This window comes from Ammospiza nelsoni, chromosome 34 (assembly GCF_027579445.1).
Source record: "Ammospiza nelsoni isolate bAmmNel1 chromosome 34, bAmmNel1.pri, whole genome shotgun sequence".
NCBI lineage: Eukaryota > Metazoa > Chordata > Aves > Passeriformes > Passerellidae > Ammospiza > Ammospiza nelsoni.
The window spans coordinates 2,335,982-2,354,910 of NC_080666.1; the positions used below are offsets into that span (position 1 = coordinate 2,335,982).

Sequence of the window (18,929 nt, forward strand, 5' to 3'; positions counted from 1 at the left end):
CCCAATGACCGCCATCTTGATGGCCACCAACCCCTTGTCCGCCATCTTGATGGCCACCAACCCAATGACCGCCATCTTGATGGCCGCCAACCCCTTGGCCGCCGCCCCGCTGCCCCTCCCCGGCCACCCGGACGCCCCTCTTGCCCAGCGCCAGCCTGGGCCGGCCCCTGTCCAGCGCGTCCAGCAGCGTGCAGGCCATGCACAGCGCGGCGCTGGCCGCGGCGCCGCAACGCCCGCACGCCCCCGGCGCCGCCCCCGCGCCCGGCGCCGCCCCCAGCGCCAGCCGCCGCCCCGAGTGCGCCAGCGCCGCCACCCGCCGCCGGCCGCGCCGCCTCCAGCTCCTTCAGCAGCGCCCGCGGGTGCCCGCGGAACGCCAGCGGCGCGTGCCGGCACTCGGCGCTGGCGTAGGGCAGCCCCAGGAAGTGCGCGTAGAGCACGATCTCCTTCTGCGACGCGTGCCGCAGCGGCTTCAGCCGCGGCACCGTGGGCCAGGGCGCGGCGGCGGCGGCGGGGGGGGGTTGGGTTGGGTTCCTGTTGGGTTTCGCTGGGTTCTTGTTGGGCTTCCTTGAGGCTTTGTTGGGTTTTGCTGGGCTCGTGCTGAGTTTCGTTGAGTTCTTGTCGGGTTCCATTGGGTTCTCATTGAGTTTCATTGAGTTCTCGTTGAGTTTTGTTGAGATCTCATTGAGTTTCATTGAGTTTTCATTGGGTTTTGTTGGGCTCTCGTTGGGTTCCGTTGGGTTCTCATTGAGCTTTGTTGGGTTCTCGTTGGGTTTCGTTGACTTCTCATTGAGTTTCATTGAGTTCTCATCGAGTTCCGTTGAGTTCTCGTTGGGTTTCATTGAATTCTCGTTGAGTTCCGCTGGGTCCTCGTTGGGTTCCATTGAGCTCTTGTTGGGTTCCATTGCATCCTCATTGAGTTTTGTTGAGTTCTCGTTGGGTTTTGCCGGGTTCTCGTCGGGTTCCGTTGGGTTCTCGTTGGGCTTTGTTGGGTTCTCGTTGGTGGCCCCTGACACCTCACTGGTGGCCACGGTCCTGTTGGTGGCCACAGTGACCTCGTTGGTGGCCACAGCAGCCTCATTGACTGCGGTGACCTCATTGGTGGCATCCAAGATCTCATTGGTGGCCACGGTCCTGTTGGTGGCCATGGTGGCCTCGTTGGTGACATCGGTGGCCATGGTCAGGTTGGTGGCCATGGTGGCCTCGTTGGTGGCCATGGTCAGGTTGGTGGCCTTGTTGGTGATGTCCTTGGTGGCCCCATTGGTGGCCATGGTCAGGTGGGTGGCCATGGTGAGGTTGGTGGCCAGGGTGGCCTCGTTGGTGACCCCATTGGTGGCCCCATTGGTGGCCATGGTCAGGTTGGTGGCCAGGGTGGCCTCGTTGGCCGCGCGCCGCAGCCGCGCCACGTCCCCGCGCAGGAAGTTCATCAGCACCGTCTCGGCCACGTCATCGGCGTTGTGGCCTGCGGAGAAGAGTGACCACGAGTGACCACGAGTGACCACGAGTGACCACAAGGCACCATCAGTGGCCAGCAGTGACCAACAGTGACCAGCAGTGACCAGAAGTAACCAGCAGTGACCACCAGTGACCACTGCTGACCAGTGACCACCAGTGACCAGCAGTGACCACAAGTGGCCAATAGTGACCAGCAGGGACCACGGATGAGCACCAGTGACCAGAAGTGGCCACCGGTGACCACTGATGGCCACCAATGACCAGTGACCAGCAGTGACCAGCAGTGACCAGGAGTGACCACCAATGACCAACAATGACCACCAGTGGCCAATGACCATCAATGACCAGCAGCGACCACCAGTGGCCACCAGTGACCAGCAGCGACCACCAGTGGCCACCAGTGACCAGCAGTGACCACCAGTGACCTGCCCAGTACAAACCAGTGAGCTCCCAGTCCCTCCCAGTATAACCCAGTGCCCTCCCAGTACAAACCAGTACATCCCAGTGACCCCAAACCCCCTCCCAGTCCCTCCCAGTATAACCCAGTGACCCCAAACCCGCTCCCAGTCCATCCCAGTCCATCCCAGTGCCCTCCCAGTCCATCCCAGTACATCCCAGTGACCCCAAACCCCCTCCCAGTCCATCCCAGTGCCCTCCCAGTACAAACCAGTCCATCCCAGTGACCCCAAACCCCCTCCCAGTCCATCCCAGTATAACCCAGTGACCCCAAACCCCCTCCCAGTCCCTCCCAGTATAACCCAGTGACCCCAAACCCGTTCCCAGTCCATCCCAGTCCATCCCAGTGACCCCAAACCCCCTCCCAGTATAACCCAGTGCCCTCCCAGTGCCCTCGCAGTCCGTCCCAGTCCGTCCCAGCGCTCACCGGTGGCGATCCAGTCGGCGCCCATCTCGCGCGCCGCCCTCTCCAGGGCGTGTCTCCGGAACACTCCGCAGACGGTGCAGCGGCTCCGCCCCCCCAGGGCCCCGCCCAGCTCGTCCACGCCCCAGCCGAAGAGCTCGCGGTGGGAGACGAGCAGCAGGGGGAGGGGCAGCCCCGCCCCCACGCGGCGCAGCACGCGCAGGGCGTGGTCCCGGTAGCCGTCGATGCCCTCGTCCACGCCCAGCAGCGCCAGGCGCAGCCCCAGGGCGTGGCCGCGGTTCAGGTGCGCCAGCAGGTGCGCCAGCACCGTGCTGTCCTTGCCCCCCGAGGCCGCCACGGCCACCGCGGCGCCCGCCCGCGGCCACAGCACCGGGCGCTGCGGGTGGTTTGGGGGGTCTTGGGGGGAAATTCCCAAATTTTGGGGGGAAATTCCCACATTTTGGGGGGAAATTCCCACATTTTGGGGGTAATTTGGGGGGTCTTGGGGGGAAATTCCCAAATTTTGGGGGGGAATTCCCACATTTTGGGGGGAAATTCCCACATTTTGGGGGTAATTTGGGGGGTCTTGGGGGGAAATTCCCAAATTTTGGGGGGAAATTCCCACATTTTGGGGGGAAATTCCCACATTTTGGGGGTAATTTGGGGGGTCTTGGGGGGAAATTCCCAAATTTTGGGGGGAAATTCCCACATTCTGGGGGTAATTTGGGGGGTCTTGGGGGGAAATTCCCAAATTTTGGGGGAAAATTCCCACATTCTGGGGGTAATTTGGGGGGTCTTGGGGGGAAATTCCCAAATTTTGGGGGGAAATTCCCACATTCTGGGGGTAATTTGGGGGGTCTTGGGGGGAAATTCCCAAATTTTGGGGGGAAATTCCCACATTTTGGGGGTAATTTGGGGGGTCTTGGGGGGAAATTCCCAAATTTTGGGGGGAAATTCCCACATTTTGGGGGGAAATTCCCACATTTTGGGGGTAATTTGGGGGGTCTTGGGGGGAAATTCCCAAATTTTGGGGGGGGTTTGGGGGGTTTTGGGAGGAAATTTCCCCATTTTGGGGCGGGTTTGGGGGGTTTTGGGGGCGATTTGGGGGGTTTTGGGGGGAAATTTCCCAGTTTTGGGGCGGGTCTGGGGGGGTCTGGGGGGGGTTTCGGGGGTTTTGGGGGGAAATTCCCAATTTTTGGGGGGAAATTCCCCCATTTTGGGGCGGGTCTGGGGAGTTTTGGGGGGAAATTTCCCAATTTTGGGGCGGGTCTGGGGGGTTTTGGGGGGAAATTCCCCAGTTTAGGGGGTGGTTTGGGGGGTTTTGGGGGGAAATTCCCCAATTTTGGGGGTGGTTTGGGGGGTCTTGGGGGGAAATTCCCCAGTTTTGGGGGCGATTTGGGGGGTTTTGGGGTGAAATTCCCAAATTTTGGGGGGCGATCCCAGGGTTTCGGAGGGAAACTCCAGGACTTTGGGGGGAAATCTCAGGGATTTGGGGGCCCATTTGGGGGTTTTGGGGTAAAACCCCGAAGTTTTGGGGCGGAACCCCGGAATTTTGAGCTAAAACCCCGGGATTTTGGAGATTTTGGGGTAGAACCCCGGAACTTTGAGCTGAAATCCCGGGATTTTGGGGTAGAACCCCAGGATTTTGGGGATTTTGGGGTGGAACCCCGGGATTTTGGGGTAGAACCCCGGGATTTTGGGGCGGAACCCCGGGATTTTGGAGATTTTGGGATAGAACCCCAGGATTTTGGGGATTTTGGGGCGGAACCCCGGGATTTTGGGGATTTTGGGGTAGAACCCCAGGATTTTGGGGATTTTGGGGTGGAACCCCGGGATTTTGGGGATTTTGGGGCGGAACCCCAGGATCTTGGGGATTTTGGGGTAGAACCCCAGGATTTTGGGGATTTTGGGGTGGAACCCCGGGATTTTGGAGCAGAACCCCGGGATTTTGGAGATTTTGGGGTAGAACCCCAGAATTTTGGGGATTTTGGGGCAGAACCCCGGGATTTTGGGGATTTTGGGGCGGAACCCCAGGATCTTGGGGATTTTGGGGTGGAACCCCGGGATTTTGGGGCAGAACCCCGGGATTTTGGGGATTTTGGGGCGGAACCCCAGGATCTTGGGGATTTTGGGGTAGAACCCCAGGATTTTGGGGATTTTGGGGTGGAACCCCGGGATTTTGGGGCAGAACCCCGGGATTTTGGGGCGGAACCCCGGGATTTTGGGGTTTTTGGGGCAGAACCCCGGGATTTTGGGGCGGAACCCCGGGATTTTGGGGATTTTGGGGCGGAACCCCGGGATTTTGGGGTTTTTGGGGCAGAACCCCGGGATTTTGGGGATTTTGGGGCAGAACCCCGGGATTTTGGGGCGGAACCCCAGGATTTTGGGGAATTTGGGGCGGAACCCCGGGATTTTGGGGTTTTTGGGGCAGAACCCCGGGATTTTGGGGATTTTGGGGATTTTGGGGCGGCAGCGCCGGGCCCGGCTGCAGCAGCGCCTGCAGGGCCTCGGCCTCGAAGGCGGCGAGGAAGCAGCGGCGGCAGAAGGGCAGCAGCGAGCGCGAGCGCAGCAGCACCGAGGGCAGCGGGCAGCGCGAGCAGCGCGGGCGCGGCATGGCCTGCGGCGGGGCACAAACACAACAGTTCAGCCAGGGCAGAGCCAGGAAATCCTGAAACCCGAAAAATTCGGGGTCCGATCGCCGAAAAAACCCCGCTCGGAACGGCCAAAATCCCACCCGGGACTGCACAAAATCCACCCAGGAAACCCCGAAATCCACCTGGGGTCAACCAAAATCCCACCTGGGAACCCCAAAAGCCACCTGGGAACCCCAAATCCCACCTGAGAACCCCAAAATCCACCTGAGAGAGCCCAAAATGCACTCAGGAAACCCCAAAATCCACCTGGGAACCTCAAAATCCACTCAGAAAATCCCAAAATCCACCTGGGATTGCCCAAAATCCACTCAGAAAACCCCAAAATCCACCTGGAATCAAGCAAAATCCCACCTGGGAACCCCAAAATCCACCTGGGAACCCCAAAATCCACTCAGAAAACCCCAAATACCCCTAAGAACCCTCAAAATCCCACCTGGAATTGCTCCCAAACCTCTCAGGATCACCCCAAATCCACCTGAAATTGCCCCAAATCCACTTGGGAACCCCAAATCCACCTGAAATTGCCCCAAAATCCACTCAGAAAACCCCAAAAATCCCCTGGGGTCACCTCAGATCTACTCAGTATTCCCCCCAAAATCCACTTGGGAACTGCAAAACTGACTAAGAAACCCCAAAATCCCCCTGGAATCTCCTCAATTTCACCCAAAATGCACCCAGAAAACCCCAAAATCCCACCTGGGATCCCGCAAAACCACTCAAAGCTTTCTCAAAAAAAAAAAAAACCCAAAATCCACTCGGGGTCGCCCAAAATGCGCTTGGAAAACCCCAAATCCGCCCGGGGAACCCCAAAATTCCACCTGGGATTGCCCAAAAACCGCCCAAAATCCACTCAGAAAACCCCAAAATCCCCTCAGGAAACCCCAAAATCCCCTCGAATCCCCTCAGGACTCCCCAAAATCCCCTCAGGAGCACCAAATTCCTCCCGGACCCCCCCAAATACCCCTCAGGACCCCCGAAATCCCCTCAGGGTCCCGCAAAATCCTCAAATGCCCCCCCTAAATCCCCTCAGGACTCCTCAGATTTCCCCCAGAGCCCCCTCAAAACTCCCCAAATCCCCTCAGGACTCCCCAAATCCACCCCGGACTCCCCAAATTTCCCCCGGACTCCGCCAGGACCCCTTAAATTTCACCCAGGACCCTCCAAATCCCCTCAGGAGCTCCGAAATCCCTCCGGACCCTCCAAATTGCGACCCCCCAGAACCCCTCAAACCTCCTCAGGATCCCCAAAATCCATCCCGTACCCCCCAAATTCCCCCCGAAATCCCCTCAGGATCCGCCCAAATGCCACCCGGACCGCCTCAAATCTTCCCCGGAGCCCCGAAATCCCCTCAGGATCTCCCGGATTCCTCCAGAACCCCCCCAAAATCCCTTCAGGGCCCCCCCAAATCCTCCTCAGAACCCCTCAAATTTCCGCCAGACCCACCCGAACCCCTCAGGACGCCACAGATTCCCCCCGGGACCCCCTAAAATTGCCGCCGGACTCCGCAAATCCCCTCAGGATGCCCCAAATTCCTCTCGGAGCACCTCGAACCCCCCCCAGGACCCCTCAAATTTCCCCAAATTCCCCTCAGGACCCCCCAAATTCCCCTTAGGACCCCCCAATTCCCCCCCGCCGTACCCGCAGTGGTCGCGCCCGCACGGGGCTCCCTCAGGCCGCTCCTTTCCCGCCCTGCCTTGCGCGCGCTCAGGCCGCGCCCACCCCGGCACGGCGACGACCAATCAGCGCCGTGCTTTTGCCACCTTACTCCCGCCTCGCCGAAACGGATCAATCAGAGTGCGACTTCCGGGTTTAGTCAGACTATTAGCGCCAATCAGCGTGCGGGAAAGCCTTAGCATGTTCAGCCAATCAGAGCGAGCGCAGGGCGGGGCTCAACGGGGTAGTCAGGCTCCGCCTACGGATTCTTAAAGGGGCCGCGCTCATTTAGAAGGGGGCGGGGTTTAAATGGGAGGCGGGGCTTTAAAAAAACAGAACTTCCAAGGGAGTGGGCGGGGCTTGATGAGAAGGGGCGTGGCCACCGCAGAGACCCCAAAAAGGGGAAGTTTTGTGCAAGGGGGGGGTGTCACGAGTTTTAGGAGCTGCCCAATCAGACGCTGCGCTCAAGACAGGGGGCGTGGCTTGATTTGGCACCCCCGGCCCCGCCCCTTTTCCTCCCCCACCGCCGCCATGGCCCCCCCCGGGACCCTCGGCCTGGTCCTGCTGCTGCTCGGTGAGGCCCCTCCCCCACCCTGAGAGCCCCTCCCCCATCCTGTGACCCCCCCCGCCCCTCCCCCACCCTGAGGGACCCCCCCGACCCTCCCCCACCCCCCTTTGCCCCTCCCCCATAAGCAGAAGTGACCGGGCCGGGGTGGGGGAGGGGAATGGCGGCAAAATGGGGGGGGGGGGGGGAATCGGCGCCTCCCCCACCCAGCGGGGACCCCCTGAGCCCCTCCCCCACCCCATGAGCCCCTCCCCCACCCCCTGAGCCCCTCCCCCACACTGAGGAACCCCCCCCACACCCCGTGCCCCTCCCCCATTTCTTGGGGACCCCTCCCCCACCCGGAAGTTCCCACTGTGCCCCTCCCCCACTTGTGCGTACGCCTCCCCTCCCCCCTTCTTTAGCCCCTCCCCCTCCCTTAAGCCCCTCCCCCATTCATTCCTGCCCCTTCCCCACCCATTTTTACCCCTCCCCCACCATTTAGCCCCTCCCATTTTTGCCCCTCCCCCAATTTTGCCCCTCCCCCACGCTTTTTTACCCCTCCCCCATCCTTTGGCCCCTCCCCCACCACAAATCTGTGGGCGTGGCCAAAGAGGGAGTGGCTCACCAAGCCCCGCCCCCTTCGTTAATTCCCAGCCCCAGGATTGGCCGCGGCGCAGTCAGGTAAGGCCCCGCCCCCACCCCTGGGTCATGGGAGGGGTCAAAGGTCACGGTGGGGTCACGAGGTGTCCCCTGCCCCTCCCTTTTCCAGAATGTTCCGGGTGCCTTCCAGGGCCGGGACCAATCACGGCGCTCGTTGTTGGTGACGTCATCCTGACCCTGCTGATCGCGGGCGGAGCCTATTGGCTGGCGGGGCGGGGCCGCAGAGGTGGGCGGGGCCAAGGGGAGTGGCCAATTGTGGGCAGGGCCAATGGGGAGAGGGCAGTTTGTGGGCGTGGCTTATGAGGGAAGGGATAATTATGGGCGTGGCTTCATAAAAAAAGACATTTTGTGGGCGTGGCTAAAGCTGCAGGGGCTGATTGTGGGTGTGGCTTAATAGAAAGGGGCGGAGTGTGGGCGTGGCTTCAGAGGGAGGGCCTAATTATGGGCGTGGCTTAATAGAATGGGCGAGTTGTGGGCGGAGCTAAACATGAGGGTTCGTTGTGGGCGTGGATTAAGAGAAGGGATCGTTTGTGGGCGTGGCCAAAAGAAGGGACAGCTTTGTGGGCGGGGCCAAGGGGGAAGTGACTCGTTTGTGGGCGTGGCTGAATAGAAAGGGGCGGTTTGTGGGCGTGGCTAAGGAGGGAGGGCATTGGGAGGAAAATGGAGTTACTGGGAGGGCACTGGGGGTTACTGGGAGTTACTGGGGCGAATCGGGGGCGTGACCAAACCCATTAATGGGCGGAGCCAAACCCCCCAAAAGGGGCGTGGCCAAACCAATAATCACCCGCCGCAAATCGCTCTGTGGGCGTGGCTCAGCTCAAAGTAGGCGTGTCCTCGCCCTGACCGCGCCCCCTTTCCGCACAGCCCCGCCCAAGCCCCGCCCCCCGGAGCCGGACTCGCACTACCAGGAGCTGCAGGGCGCGCGCGGGGACATCTACAGCGAGCTCAAGCGCTGAGCGCCGCCTCCCCCGCGGCCTCCGCCCTCTATTGCCGCCATTAAAGCGCTTTGTGCCCTTTCCGCAGCCATTTTCGTCCGTTTCTCACTGATTTCGCCCCAATTCCGCCTTTGTTTATTAAAAGTGGGGAAGTGTTGTCGCGCTTGAGTGACGTCACCACGCCGCGCCGGAAGTGCCCCTCAGGCGGGCGGAAGTGGCCGTGGCGGTTCCAGCCATGGCGGCGGCGGCAGCTCCCGGAGCGGCGGGGCCGGGAATGGCGGCGGGAGCCGGGCCCGGTGCCGCGGTGGTGGCGGCGGGGCCCGGAGCGGTGGCGGGAGGCGGCGGGGCCGCGGTGAAGAGCGGCGAGGAGCGGCTGAAGGAGATGGAGGCGGAGATGGCGCTGTGAGGGAAAGGGAGCGGCGAGGGTGTCATGGCTGCCGGGAGGGGGCGGGGCTTAGCGGGTGCCTTGGCAACGGGGGCCGGGCTAAAGGGAGGGGAGTGGTCTGCGTGCTGCCATGGCAACGGGGGCGGGGGGGGGGTCTGAAAGTTGCTGTGGTAACGGGGGCGTGGCTTAAGCGAGGAGAAGGCGCGGCCTGGCGTTGCCGTGGCGACAGGGGCGGGGGTTGAGGGATGAGGGGCGGGGCCTGGCGTTGCCGTGGTAACGGGGGCGGGGTTTGGGGTTACTGGGGGATACTAAAGAGAAGCGGTTTGTACTGGTCCGTACTGGTCCGTACTGGTGCGTACTGGTTTGTACTGGTCTTTACCAGTTCCTACAAGCCTATACTGTTTTATACCGGTCCACACTGGCCCTTAGTAGTTTTTGTCGGTCCATACTGGTTTATACTGGTCCTTACTGGTCCGTACCAGTTTATAACACTTTATACTGGTTTATGCCAGTTTGTACTGGTCTATGCTGGTTTATACTGGTCTATACCGGTTTATACTGGTCCGTATTGTTTCGTACTGGCCCGTACTGGTCCATACTGGCTTATACTGGTCCATACTGGTTTGTACTGGTCCATATTGGTCCATACTGGTTTTTACTGGTCCGTAATGGTCCTTACTGATTTATACTGGTTTATACTGGTCTGTATTTGTTTATATTGGTTTATACTGGTATGTACTGGTTTATACTGGTTTATACTGGTCCTTACTGGTCTGTACTGGTTTATACTGGTCTGTACTGGTTTATGCTGGTCTATACTGGTTTATACTGGTTTATACTGGTCCATACTGGTTTATACTGGTTTATACTGGTCTATACTGGTTTATACTGGTTTATATTGGTCTATACTGGTTTATACTGGTCTGTACTGGTTTATACTGGTTCTTACTGGTCCTTACTGGTCTTTACTGGTTTCAGGTTCGAGCAGGAGGTGCTGGGCGCTCCAGGCCCCGCCCCCGGGGACCCTTTGGCCCCGCCCCCCGTCCTGCGCCCGATCATCGCCACCAACACCTACCAGCAGGTGTGTCCCCAATGTCACCAAAATGTCACCAAGTGTCCCCAAGTGTCAACAAAATGTCCCCAATGCCCCCAAATCCCCAATGTCCCCAATGTCCTCAATGTCCCCTCAATGTCCCCAATGTCCCCAAAGGTCCCCAATGCCCCCTCACTGTCCCCTCAATGTCCCCAATGTCCCCAATGTCCCCTCAATGTCCCCTCAATGTCCCCAATGTCCCCAAATGTCCCCAGTGTCCCCGAATGTCCCCAATGCCCCTCACTGTCCCCAATGTCTCCATTGTCCCCAATGTCCCAAATCTCACCAATGTCCCCCCAGTGTCCCCTCAGTGTCCCCTCTGTGTCCCCAGGTCCAGCAGTCCCTCGAGGCTCGCGCCGCCGCCGCCGCCACCGTCCCCCCCTTGGGGACACCCCCGGTGCCGTTCGTGGGGCCAGGTCAGTGACAGCGGTGTCCCCAGTGTCCCCTCGGTGTCACCCGTGTCCCCTGGCTGTCCCCAATGTCCCCATTGTCCCCTCAATGTCCCCACTGTCCCAAATGTCCCCAATGTCCCCACGATCTCCAATGTCCCCTGGCTGTCCCCTGAGTGTCCCCAATGTGTCCCCAGCAGTGTCACTGCTGTCCCCAATGTCCCCTGAGTGTTCCCAATGTCCCCCAATGTGTGCCCAATGTCCCCTGGTGTCCTCCATGTTCCCAATGTCCCCTGAGTGTCCCCAATGTCCCCTGGCTGTTCCCAATATCCCCCAATGTCCCCCAATGTCCCCACTGTCCCGAATGTCCCCTGCTATTCCCTGGCTGTCCTCAGTGTCCCCAGTGTCCCCAATGTCTCTGACTGTCCCCAGTGTCCCCAATGGCCTCTGCTGTCTCCAATGTCCCCAATATCCCCCAATGTCCCCAGTGTCCCGAATGTCCCCAACGTCCCCAACGTCCCCACTGTCCCCAATGTCCCCACTGTCCCCACTGTCCCCAATGTCCCCAACGTCCCCAATGTCCCCAGTGTCCCCACTGTCCCCATTGTCCCCTCCTGTCCCCAGCAGTGTCACCGCAGCGGCCGCCGATCCTGCGCCCAGCGTTCGTGCCACACGTGCTGCAGAGACCGGGTACGGGGACACTGGGGACACTGGGGGGACTTGGGGACATTGGGGACAGTGGGGACATTGGGGGGCTTGGGGACATTGGGGACATTGGGGACAGTGGGGGGACTTGGGGACATTGGGGACATTGGGGACAGTGGGGGGACTTGGGGACATTGGGGACACTGGGGACATTGGGGACATTGGAGACAGCAGGGGACATTGGGGACAGTGGGGACATTGGGGACACTGGGGGGACTTGGGGACAGTGGGGATGGTTGGGGACATTGGGGACATTGGGGACATTGGGGACAGTGGTGGGTTTGGGGACATTGGGCATTTGGGGACACTTTGGGGGAGTTTGGGGACATTTTTGGGTACAGTTTTTGGGGCATTTCGGGACATATTTAGGTTCATTTTTTGGGGGGATTTCGGGACATTTTTGGGTACAGTTCTGGGTGTTTTGGGGACATTTTTGGGTACATTTTTTGGGGGATTTTGGAGACATTTTTGGGTACAGTTTTTGGGGGATTTCGGGACATTTTTGGGTACATTTTTGGGGGATTTTGGAGACATTTTTGGGTACAGTTTTTGGGGCATTTCGGGACATTTTTGGGTACATTTTTGGGGGGATTTTGGGGCATTTTTGGGTGTTTTCGGGACATTTTTGGGTACATTTTTTGTGGGATTTCGGGGCATTTTTGGGCGCTTTGGGGGCCTTTTCGGGTACGTTTTTTTGGGGGGATTTTGGGAACTGTGTGTGATGGTTTTGGGGACGCTGCTGTCACCGTGGTGACCCCGCTGTCCCCCCCCCCCCCCCCCCTTTGTGTCCCCAGCGGGTCCCCGGGGTCCCCTGGCCCTGCGCCCCCCCCCCCGGGGCCATGGTGGGGGTGGGGCCTCCCCTGGGGGCCCCCCCCGCACCCCCCCTGCTGCTCGCCCCTCCCCCACTGCAGAGACCGCCCCCCACCCCCACCCTGGGGGCGCCCATGGGCGGGGGAGGGGCCCTGAGAGCGCCCGGAGCGGTGAGTGAGGGACTGGGAGGGACTGGGATGGACTGGGATGGGATTGGGGGATACTGGGATGGGACTGGGAGGGACTGGGATGGGATTGGGAGGGACTGGGATGGACTGGAAGGGACTGGGAGGGGACTGGGAGGGACTGGGATGGACTGGGATGGACTGGGAGGGGACTGGGAGGGACTGGGATGGACTGGAAGGGACTGGGAGGGGACTGGGATGGGATTGGGAGGGACTGGGATGGACTGGGAGGGACTGGGATGGGATTGGGAGGGACTGGGATGGACTGGGAGGGACTGGGAGGGGACTGGGAGGGACTGGGAGGGACTGGGAGGGGACTGGGATGGACTGGAAGGGACTGGGATGGGATTGGGAGGGACTGGGAGGGACTGGGAGGGACTGGGAGCGACTGGGATATACTGGGAGGGACTGGGAGGGACTGGGATGGACTGGGAGGGACTGGGAGGGACTGGGAGGGACTGGGATGGGATTGGGGGATACTGGGATGGGACTGGGAGGGACTGGGATGGACTGGGAGGGACTGGGAGGGGACTGGGATGGACTGGGATGGGATTGGGAGGGACTGGGAGGGGATTGGGATATACTGGTATATGCTGGGAGGGACTGGGGTATACTGGGATATACCGGGATAGACTGGGATGGACTGGGATAAAGTGGAAGGGACTGGGAGGGGATTAGGAGGGGATTGAGAGGGACTGGGACGAACTGGGAGCGGGTTTGGGGTTACTGGTTTGTACTGGGAGGGGATTGGTGGGGACTGGGGGGCACTGGTGGGATTTGGGCTGAATTTGGGTTTTTTGCCGTTTCCCCCCCGTCTCACCCCGTTTTCCGCTCTCTCAGGCCGGCGGGGGAGGGGCTCCGGTGCCCCCCCTGCCCCCGGTGGCCGCGGGGGGACCCCGAGTGCCCCCCCCGGGCCCCCCCCCCGGGCCCCCCCCAAACCGACCCCGCCCGTCATCCAGGCCGCGCCCACCGTGTACCCGGCCCCGCCCCGCCGCGCCCCGGTGAGCGACAGCAACGTCCCCAAATGTCCCCAAATGTCCCCAAATGGCCCCAGGAGCCCCCCAGTGTCACCTCGGTGTCCCCAGATGTCCCCAAATGTCCCCAAATGTCCCCAAAATCCCTGTGATCCCCACCCCCCAATGTCCCCCTTGTTGCCCCGCCCCCACCCTTTAAACCCCTCCCCCTTTAACCCCACCCCCACTGGAGGCCCTGCCCCACTTAGCCCCGCCCCCCCCAAAGAAGCCCCACCCCTCAAGGCCGTGCCTCCTTTGAGCCCTCCCCACTTAGCCCCGCCCCATTCAACCCTGCCTTGTTTAGCCCCTCCCCTTTGTGATTTTTAAGCTCCTCCCCTTTTAACCACACCTCATTTTAGCTCCTCCCATGTAATTAATTCTTTGTTAGCTCCTCCCCTTTTAACCACACCCTGTTTAGCTCCTCCCCTTTATTTCAGACCCTCCCCTTTCAACTCCACACCCTTTAGCCCCACCCCTTTAATTGGTCTTCCTTTAGCTCCTCCCCTTTAGTTCCTCCCCCTTTAATTCCTTCTCCTCTGGCTCCTCCCCTTTTAGCCCCTCCCTTTTTAATTAATTCTATTTTTGCTCCTCCCCTTTTAACCACACCCCATTTAGCCCCGCCCCCTTAATTCCTTCTCTTTTGGCTCCTCCCCTTTAAACTCCTCCCTTTTTAGCCCCTCCCACTTATTTATTTCTTCTTTAGCCCTTCCCCTTTTACCCCCACCGTTTAGCCCCTCCCCTTTAATTCATTTAGCTCCTCCCATTTCAACCCCACCCACTTTAGCTCCTCCCCTTCGCCTAATTCTCCTTTACCCCGCCCCTTCCATTGATTATATTTTAACCCCACCCCACTTAGCCCCGCCCATTTTAGCCCCGCCTCTTCCCACATGAAGTCCCACCCCCTTTAACCCTTTTGACCCCACCCCCACAGGAGGAGACCCCGCCCCCTCGGGCCCCGCCTCCCGAGGAGCCCCGGATTGGTCCCAGCCTCCCGGCTCCGCCCCCCGCCATGGCCACGCCCCCTCCGGAACCACGCCCTGGCCCCGCTCACATCGCGCCAGTGCCACGCCCCCTGCGCAGGCCACGCCCACAGGACCCGCCCTTCCCTGTGCCTGAGGTGGGCGGGGCTTAAAGGGGCAGGGCCAAGGTGGGGCTAAACATTAGGGGGTGGAGCTTGAGGGGGGTGGGGCTGAAGGGGGGCGGGGTTTAAGGCCTGGAGTGGGTGGGCTGAAAGGAAAGTGGGTGTGGCTTTATGAAGCGATTGACAGGTGCTCAGGAGAGGTGTGGCCATTGAAAAATGGGTGTGGCAAGTTAGGGCGAATGGGTGTGGTCAAATGGAGGTGGGCGTGTCCGTGGATGTGCCCCAGTGATTGACAGCTGTGCATCAGAAAGTGGGTGGGGCTACAGGAAAAGGGGTGGAGCCTCGAGGGGGGGTGGTGCCATTTTCCTGGTAGGTGGGCGTGACCATATTGACATGGGCGGGGTTATTGCAGGGTGGGCGTGTGTTAAGTGATTGACATATGTTGATCAGATTGGGGTGGGGCTTGGGAATGGGGGGCGGAGCTTCCAAATTTTGGGACTTCCTTCGGGGTGGGTGTGGCCAGATGATTGACAGGAAACTGTCAGGATAGGGGTGGGATTATCCTAAAGGGGGTGGAGCCCCATATTTACAGGTTTTCTGTTGGATGGGCGTGGCCAGAAGTGGGTGTGTCCTGGGTGATTGACAGGTTCTTATTCTGATGAGGCAGGGCTACCCAAAAAGGGGCGGAGCCTCCAAATTCAGGGTTTTCTTCAGGGTGGGCGTGTCCAAACAATGGTGGGCGTGTCCTGGATGGGGTGGGCGTGTCCAAGTGATTGACAGCTATCCACAAAGATAGATTGGGGCTATTGAAAAAGGGGCGGAGCTTCCAAATTTAGGAAGTTCTGTCTGGTGGGTGTGGCTAGAGTGGAGTGGGCGTGTCCATGGTGGAGTGGGCCTGTCCACAAAAATGGGGTGGGGCTATCTAAAAAAGGGCGGAGCTTCAACATTTAGGGTTTTCCTTTAGGGTGGGCATGGCCAGAAGGGAGTGGGCGTGTCTACGGTCGAGTGGGCGCGTCCAGGTGATTGACAGCTGTCCGCAAAGACAGTTTAAGTCTACCCAAAAAGGGGCGGAGCTTCCAAATTTAGTTTTTTTTGGTTTTTTTTTTTTTTTTTTTCCTCCTGGGTGGGCGTGTCCGTGGCGGGGTGGGCGCGTCCCCGGGGTGACTGACAGCTGTGCGGCAGGTGGGGGCGGAGCCTGCGGCCGAGGACAAGCGGAAGGGGCGGGGCGAGCGGCTGAAGCGCTGCATCCGCACGGCGGCCGGGAGCAGCTGGGAGGATCCCAGCCTGCTGGAGTGGGACGCTGGTACGGACTGGGAGGGACTGGGAGGGAACTGGGATATACTGGGATGGGCTAGGTTATACTGGGAGGCACTGGGAGGGCATTGGGAGGAACTGGGAGGGACTGGGTTATACTGGGATTAAACTGGGATTGGACTGGGAGGGACTGGGATATACTGGGAGGGGCTGGGAGGGAACTGCGATATACTGGGAGGCACTGGGAGGGGATTGGGATGAACAGGGAGGAACTGGGAGGGACTGGGTTATACTGGGAGGGGCTGGGAGGGACTGGGTTATACTGGGATGGGACTGGGATATACTGGGAGGGACTGGGAGGGGATTGGGAGGAACTGGGAGGGACTGGGATTAAACTGGGATTGGACTGGGAGGGACTGGGTTATACTGGGATGGGGATGGGAGGGGTAAAAAAGTGGATTTAGGGATACTGGTTTATACTGGGATGGACTGGGAGCGGATTGGGGGGTTACCGGTTTATAATTGGAGGGACTGGGAGGGAACTGGGATGGACTGGGTTATACTGGGAAGGACTGGGAGGGGATTGGGATGAACAGGGAGGGGACTGGGATGGATCGGTAGGGACTGGTTTATACTGGGTTATACTGGGAGGGACTGGGAAAGGGTAAAAGGGGATTTATGGACACTGGTTTGTACTGGGAGGGACTGGGAGGAGGGTTGGGGGTCACTGGGAAGGACTGGGATGAACTGGGAAAGGGTTAAAATGAGATTCGGGGTTACTGGTTTGTACTGGGAGGGAACTGGGAGGGAACTGGGAGGGACTGGGACTGATTGGGAGGGGCTCCGGGGGTTACTGGGATGAACTGGGAGTGGGACTGGGGGAACTGGGAGGGACTGGGAGGGACTGGGAGGGGACTGGGATGTACTGGGGAGTTACTGGTTCATACTGGGATGTACTGGGAGGGGCTGGTTTGTACTGGGAGGGCACTGGGGGTCACCAGGTGACCTTTGGGGTGTCCCCGTGACCCTGGGTGACCCCGTAACGATCCCATAATTCCATCAATGACCCCGTAACCCCAGCATGACCCAAAGTCGCCGTTTTTCGCCCCAAACTCCGACAGTTTCCAGCTCTCTTTGTGAGGATTTGGGTAACGAAGTCAATGATGAGATCCCGGAACTTGGTCATGACCCCAAAGTACCCCCATGACCCCTGAACTTCGCGATGACCCCAGAACTTTTGGGTGACCCCAAAATGACCCAAAACCGCCGTTTTTCACCCCAAATTCAAACAATCTCCAGCTCTTTTGTGGGGATTTGGGGAATGAGATCAATGACAACATCCTGGGTCGGGTCAAGACTCCAGAACTTCGCAATGACCCCACAACTTCACAACGATCCCGTAACTTTTGGGTGACCCCAAAATGACCCGAAACCGCCGTTTTTGGCCCCAATTTCTGATGATTTTCTGATCTTCTTGTGGGGATTTTTGGGAATGAGGTCAATGACAACATCCTGGGTTGGGTCATGACCCCAAGGTCTCCCCGTGACCCCAGAACTTCATGGTGACCCCGTAACTTCTTAATGACCCAAGATGACCCAAAATCGCCGTTTTTCACCCCAAACTCGGACAATTTCCAGCTCTTTTTGTGAGGATTTGGGTAACGAAGTCAATGATGAGATCCCGGAACTTGTCATGACCCCAAAGTACCCCCATGACCCCAGAACTTCACGATGACCCCAAAACTTCATGCTAATCCCATAATGTTATGACGACCCCAAAACGACCCAAAATTGCCATTTTTGGCCCCAAACTCAGACAATTTTCAGAACTTTTTGTGGGGATTTGGGGACTGAGGTCAGTGATGAGATGCTGGATTGGGTCACGACTCCGGAAGTTCAGGGTGATCTCAGAACTTCACGACAATCCTGTAACTTTCCGGCGACCAGAAAATGACCCAAAATCGCCGTTTTTCACCCCGAATCCAAATAATCCCCAGATATTTTGTGGCGATTTGGAGAATGGGATTTACGGTGAGATTCTGGACCAGATCGTGACCCCGAGGTCTCCTCACGACCTCATTACTTCGGCATAATCCCCGTTATTTTGCGACGGCCCCAAAATGACCCAAAATCGCCGTTTTTGGCCCCGATTTCCAGACGATTTCCGCATCTTCTGCGGGGACCTGGGTAACGAGGTGAACGACGAGACGCTGGGCCGCGCCTTCGGGCGCTTCCCGTCCTTCCTGAAGGCCAAAGTGATCCGGGACAAGCGCTCGGGCAAGACCAAGGGCTACGGCTTCGTGTCCTTCAAGGACCCCAACGACTACGTCCGGGCCATGCGCGAGATGAACGGTGACATTTGGGGACATTTGGGGACACTGAGGGGACATTGGGGACGTTGGGGACATTGTGGGGACATTGGGGACATGGGGGACATTGGGGACATTGTGGGGATTGGCAACATGGGGAGCATTGGGGACCCCCAACCTCCCAGTCCCTCCCAGTTTATTCCAGTATATCCCAGCGTCCTCCAATCCTTCCCTAATCCCCTCCCAGTCCCTCCCAGTATAAACCAGTATAACACAATCCCTTTCCAGTCCCCTCCCAGTCCCCTCCCAGTTTATCCCAGTCCCTCCCAGTATAACCGAGTCCATTCCCAGTCCCTCCCAGTCCCGTCCCAGTCCCTCCCAGTCGGGTTTATCTCATTCCCAGTCCCTCCCAGTTGGGTTTATCTCATTCCCAGTCCCTCCCAGTCGGGTTTATCTCATTCCCAGTCCCTCCCAGTCGGGTTTATCTCATTCCCAGTCCCTCCCAGTTTGTCCCAGTAACCCCAGTTTGTTGCCCCCCAGGGAAGTACGTGGGCAGCCGGCCCATCAAGCTGCGCAAGAGCCAATGGAAGGATCGGAACCTGGAGGTGGTGAGGCGCAAACAGCGCGAGAAGAAGAAACTGGGGCTGAGATAGCCCAGACTGGGACAGACTGGGACAGACTGGGAGCACTGGGAGGGACTGGGAGGGACTGGGAATGAGATAACCCAGACTGGGAGGGACTGGGACAAACTGGGATGGAGCAGAGCAGCAATAAAGGTGATGTTAGAACTTCACGGAGGTGTTGGTGTGTTACTGGGATGGACTGGGAGGGACTGGGATGGACTGGGAGGGAACTGGGAATGAGATAAACCCAACTGGGACAGACTGGGAGGGACTGGGATGGCAATAAAATGATGTAAGAACTGCATGCAGGCGTTGGTGTGTTACT

The 18,929-nt window shown here is 59.2% G+C and overlaps 3 protein-coding genes across 4 annotated transcripts; 2 read left to right on the plus strand and 1 right to left on the minus strand.

Annotated features, from left to right (window-relative positions):
* Positions 1–97: 97 nt before the first annotated feature.
* Positions 98–5,458, minus strand: CTU1 (cytosolic thiouridylase subunit 1; the record flags this gene model as incomplete). Its single annotated transcript, XM_059491424.1, is given in 5 exon segments — positions 98–313; positions 315–484; positions 1,334–1,459; positions 2,336–2,688; positions 4,780–5,458. Coding segments are annotated over 5 exon segments (1,011 nt in total), but the record flags the coding sequence as incomplete, so codon positions are not given.
* Positions 5,459–6,928: 1,470 nt separating this feature from the next.
* TYROBP (transmembrane immune signaling adaptor TYROBP) lies at positions 6,929–8,844 on the plus strand. Its single transcript, XM_059491399.1, has 4 exons — positions 6,929–7,192; positions 7,817–7,843; positions 7,932–8,048; positions 8,687–8,844. The coding sequence occupies exons 1-4, from the start codon at positions 6,982–6,984 to the stop codon at positions 8,776–8,778; spliced, it is 447 nt and encodes a 148-aa protein (XP_059347382.1). The 5' UTR covers positions 6,929–6,981; the 3' UTR covers positions 8,779–8,844.
* Positions 8,845–8,952: 108 nt separating this feature from the next.
* On the plus strand, positions 8,953–18,772 carry RBM42 (RNA binding motif protein 42). Of its 2 annotated transcripts, none has more exons than XM_059491394.1 (10): positions 8,953–9,159; positions 10,121–10,223; positions 10,567–10,651; positions 11,249–11,314; positions 12,124–12,309; positions 13,165–13,325; positions 14,269–14,454; positions 15,601–15,721; positions 17,830–18,024; positions 18,522–18,772. In XM_059491394.1, exons 1-10 carry the CDS (start codon positions 8,993–8,995, stop codon positions 18,632–18,634), a joined length of 1,383 nt encoding a protein of 460 aa, XP_059347377.1. In that variant the 5' UTR covers positions 8,953–8,992; the 3' UTR covers positions 18,635–18,772. The 2 variants fall into 2 exon arrangements, with proteins under 2 accessions (XP_059347377.1, XP_059347378.1); XM_059491395.1 differs by having other exon boundaries at positions 11,252–11,314.
* The last annotated feature ends 157 nt before the right edge of the window (positions 18,773–18,929 follow it).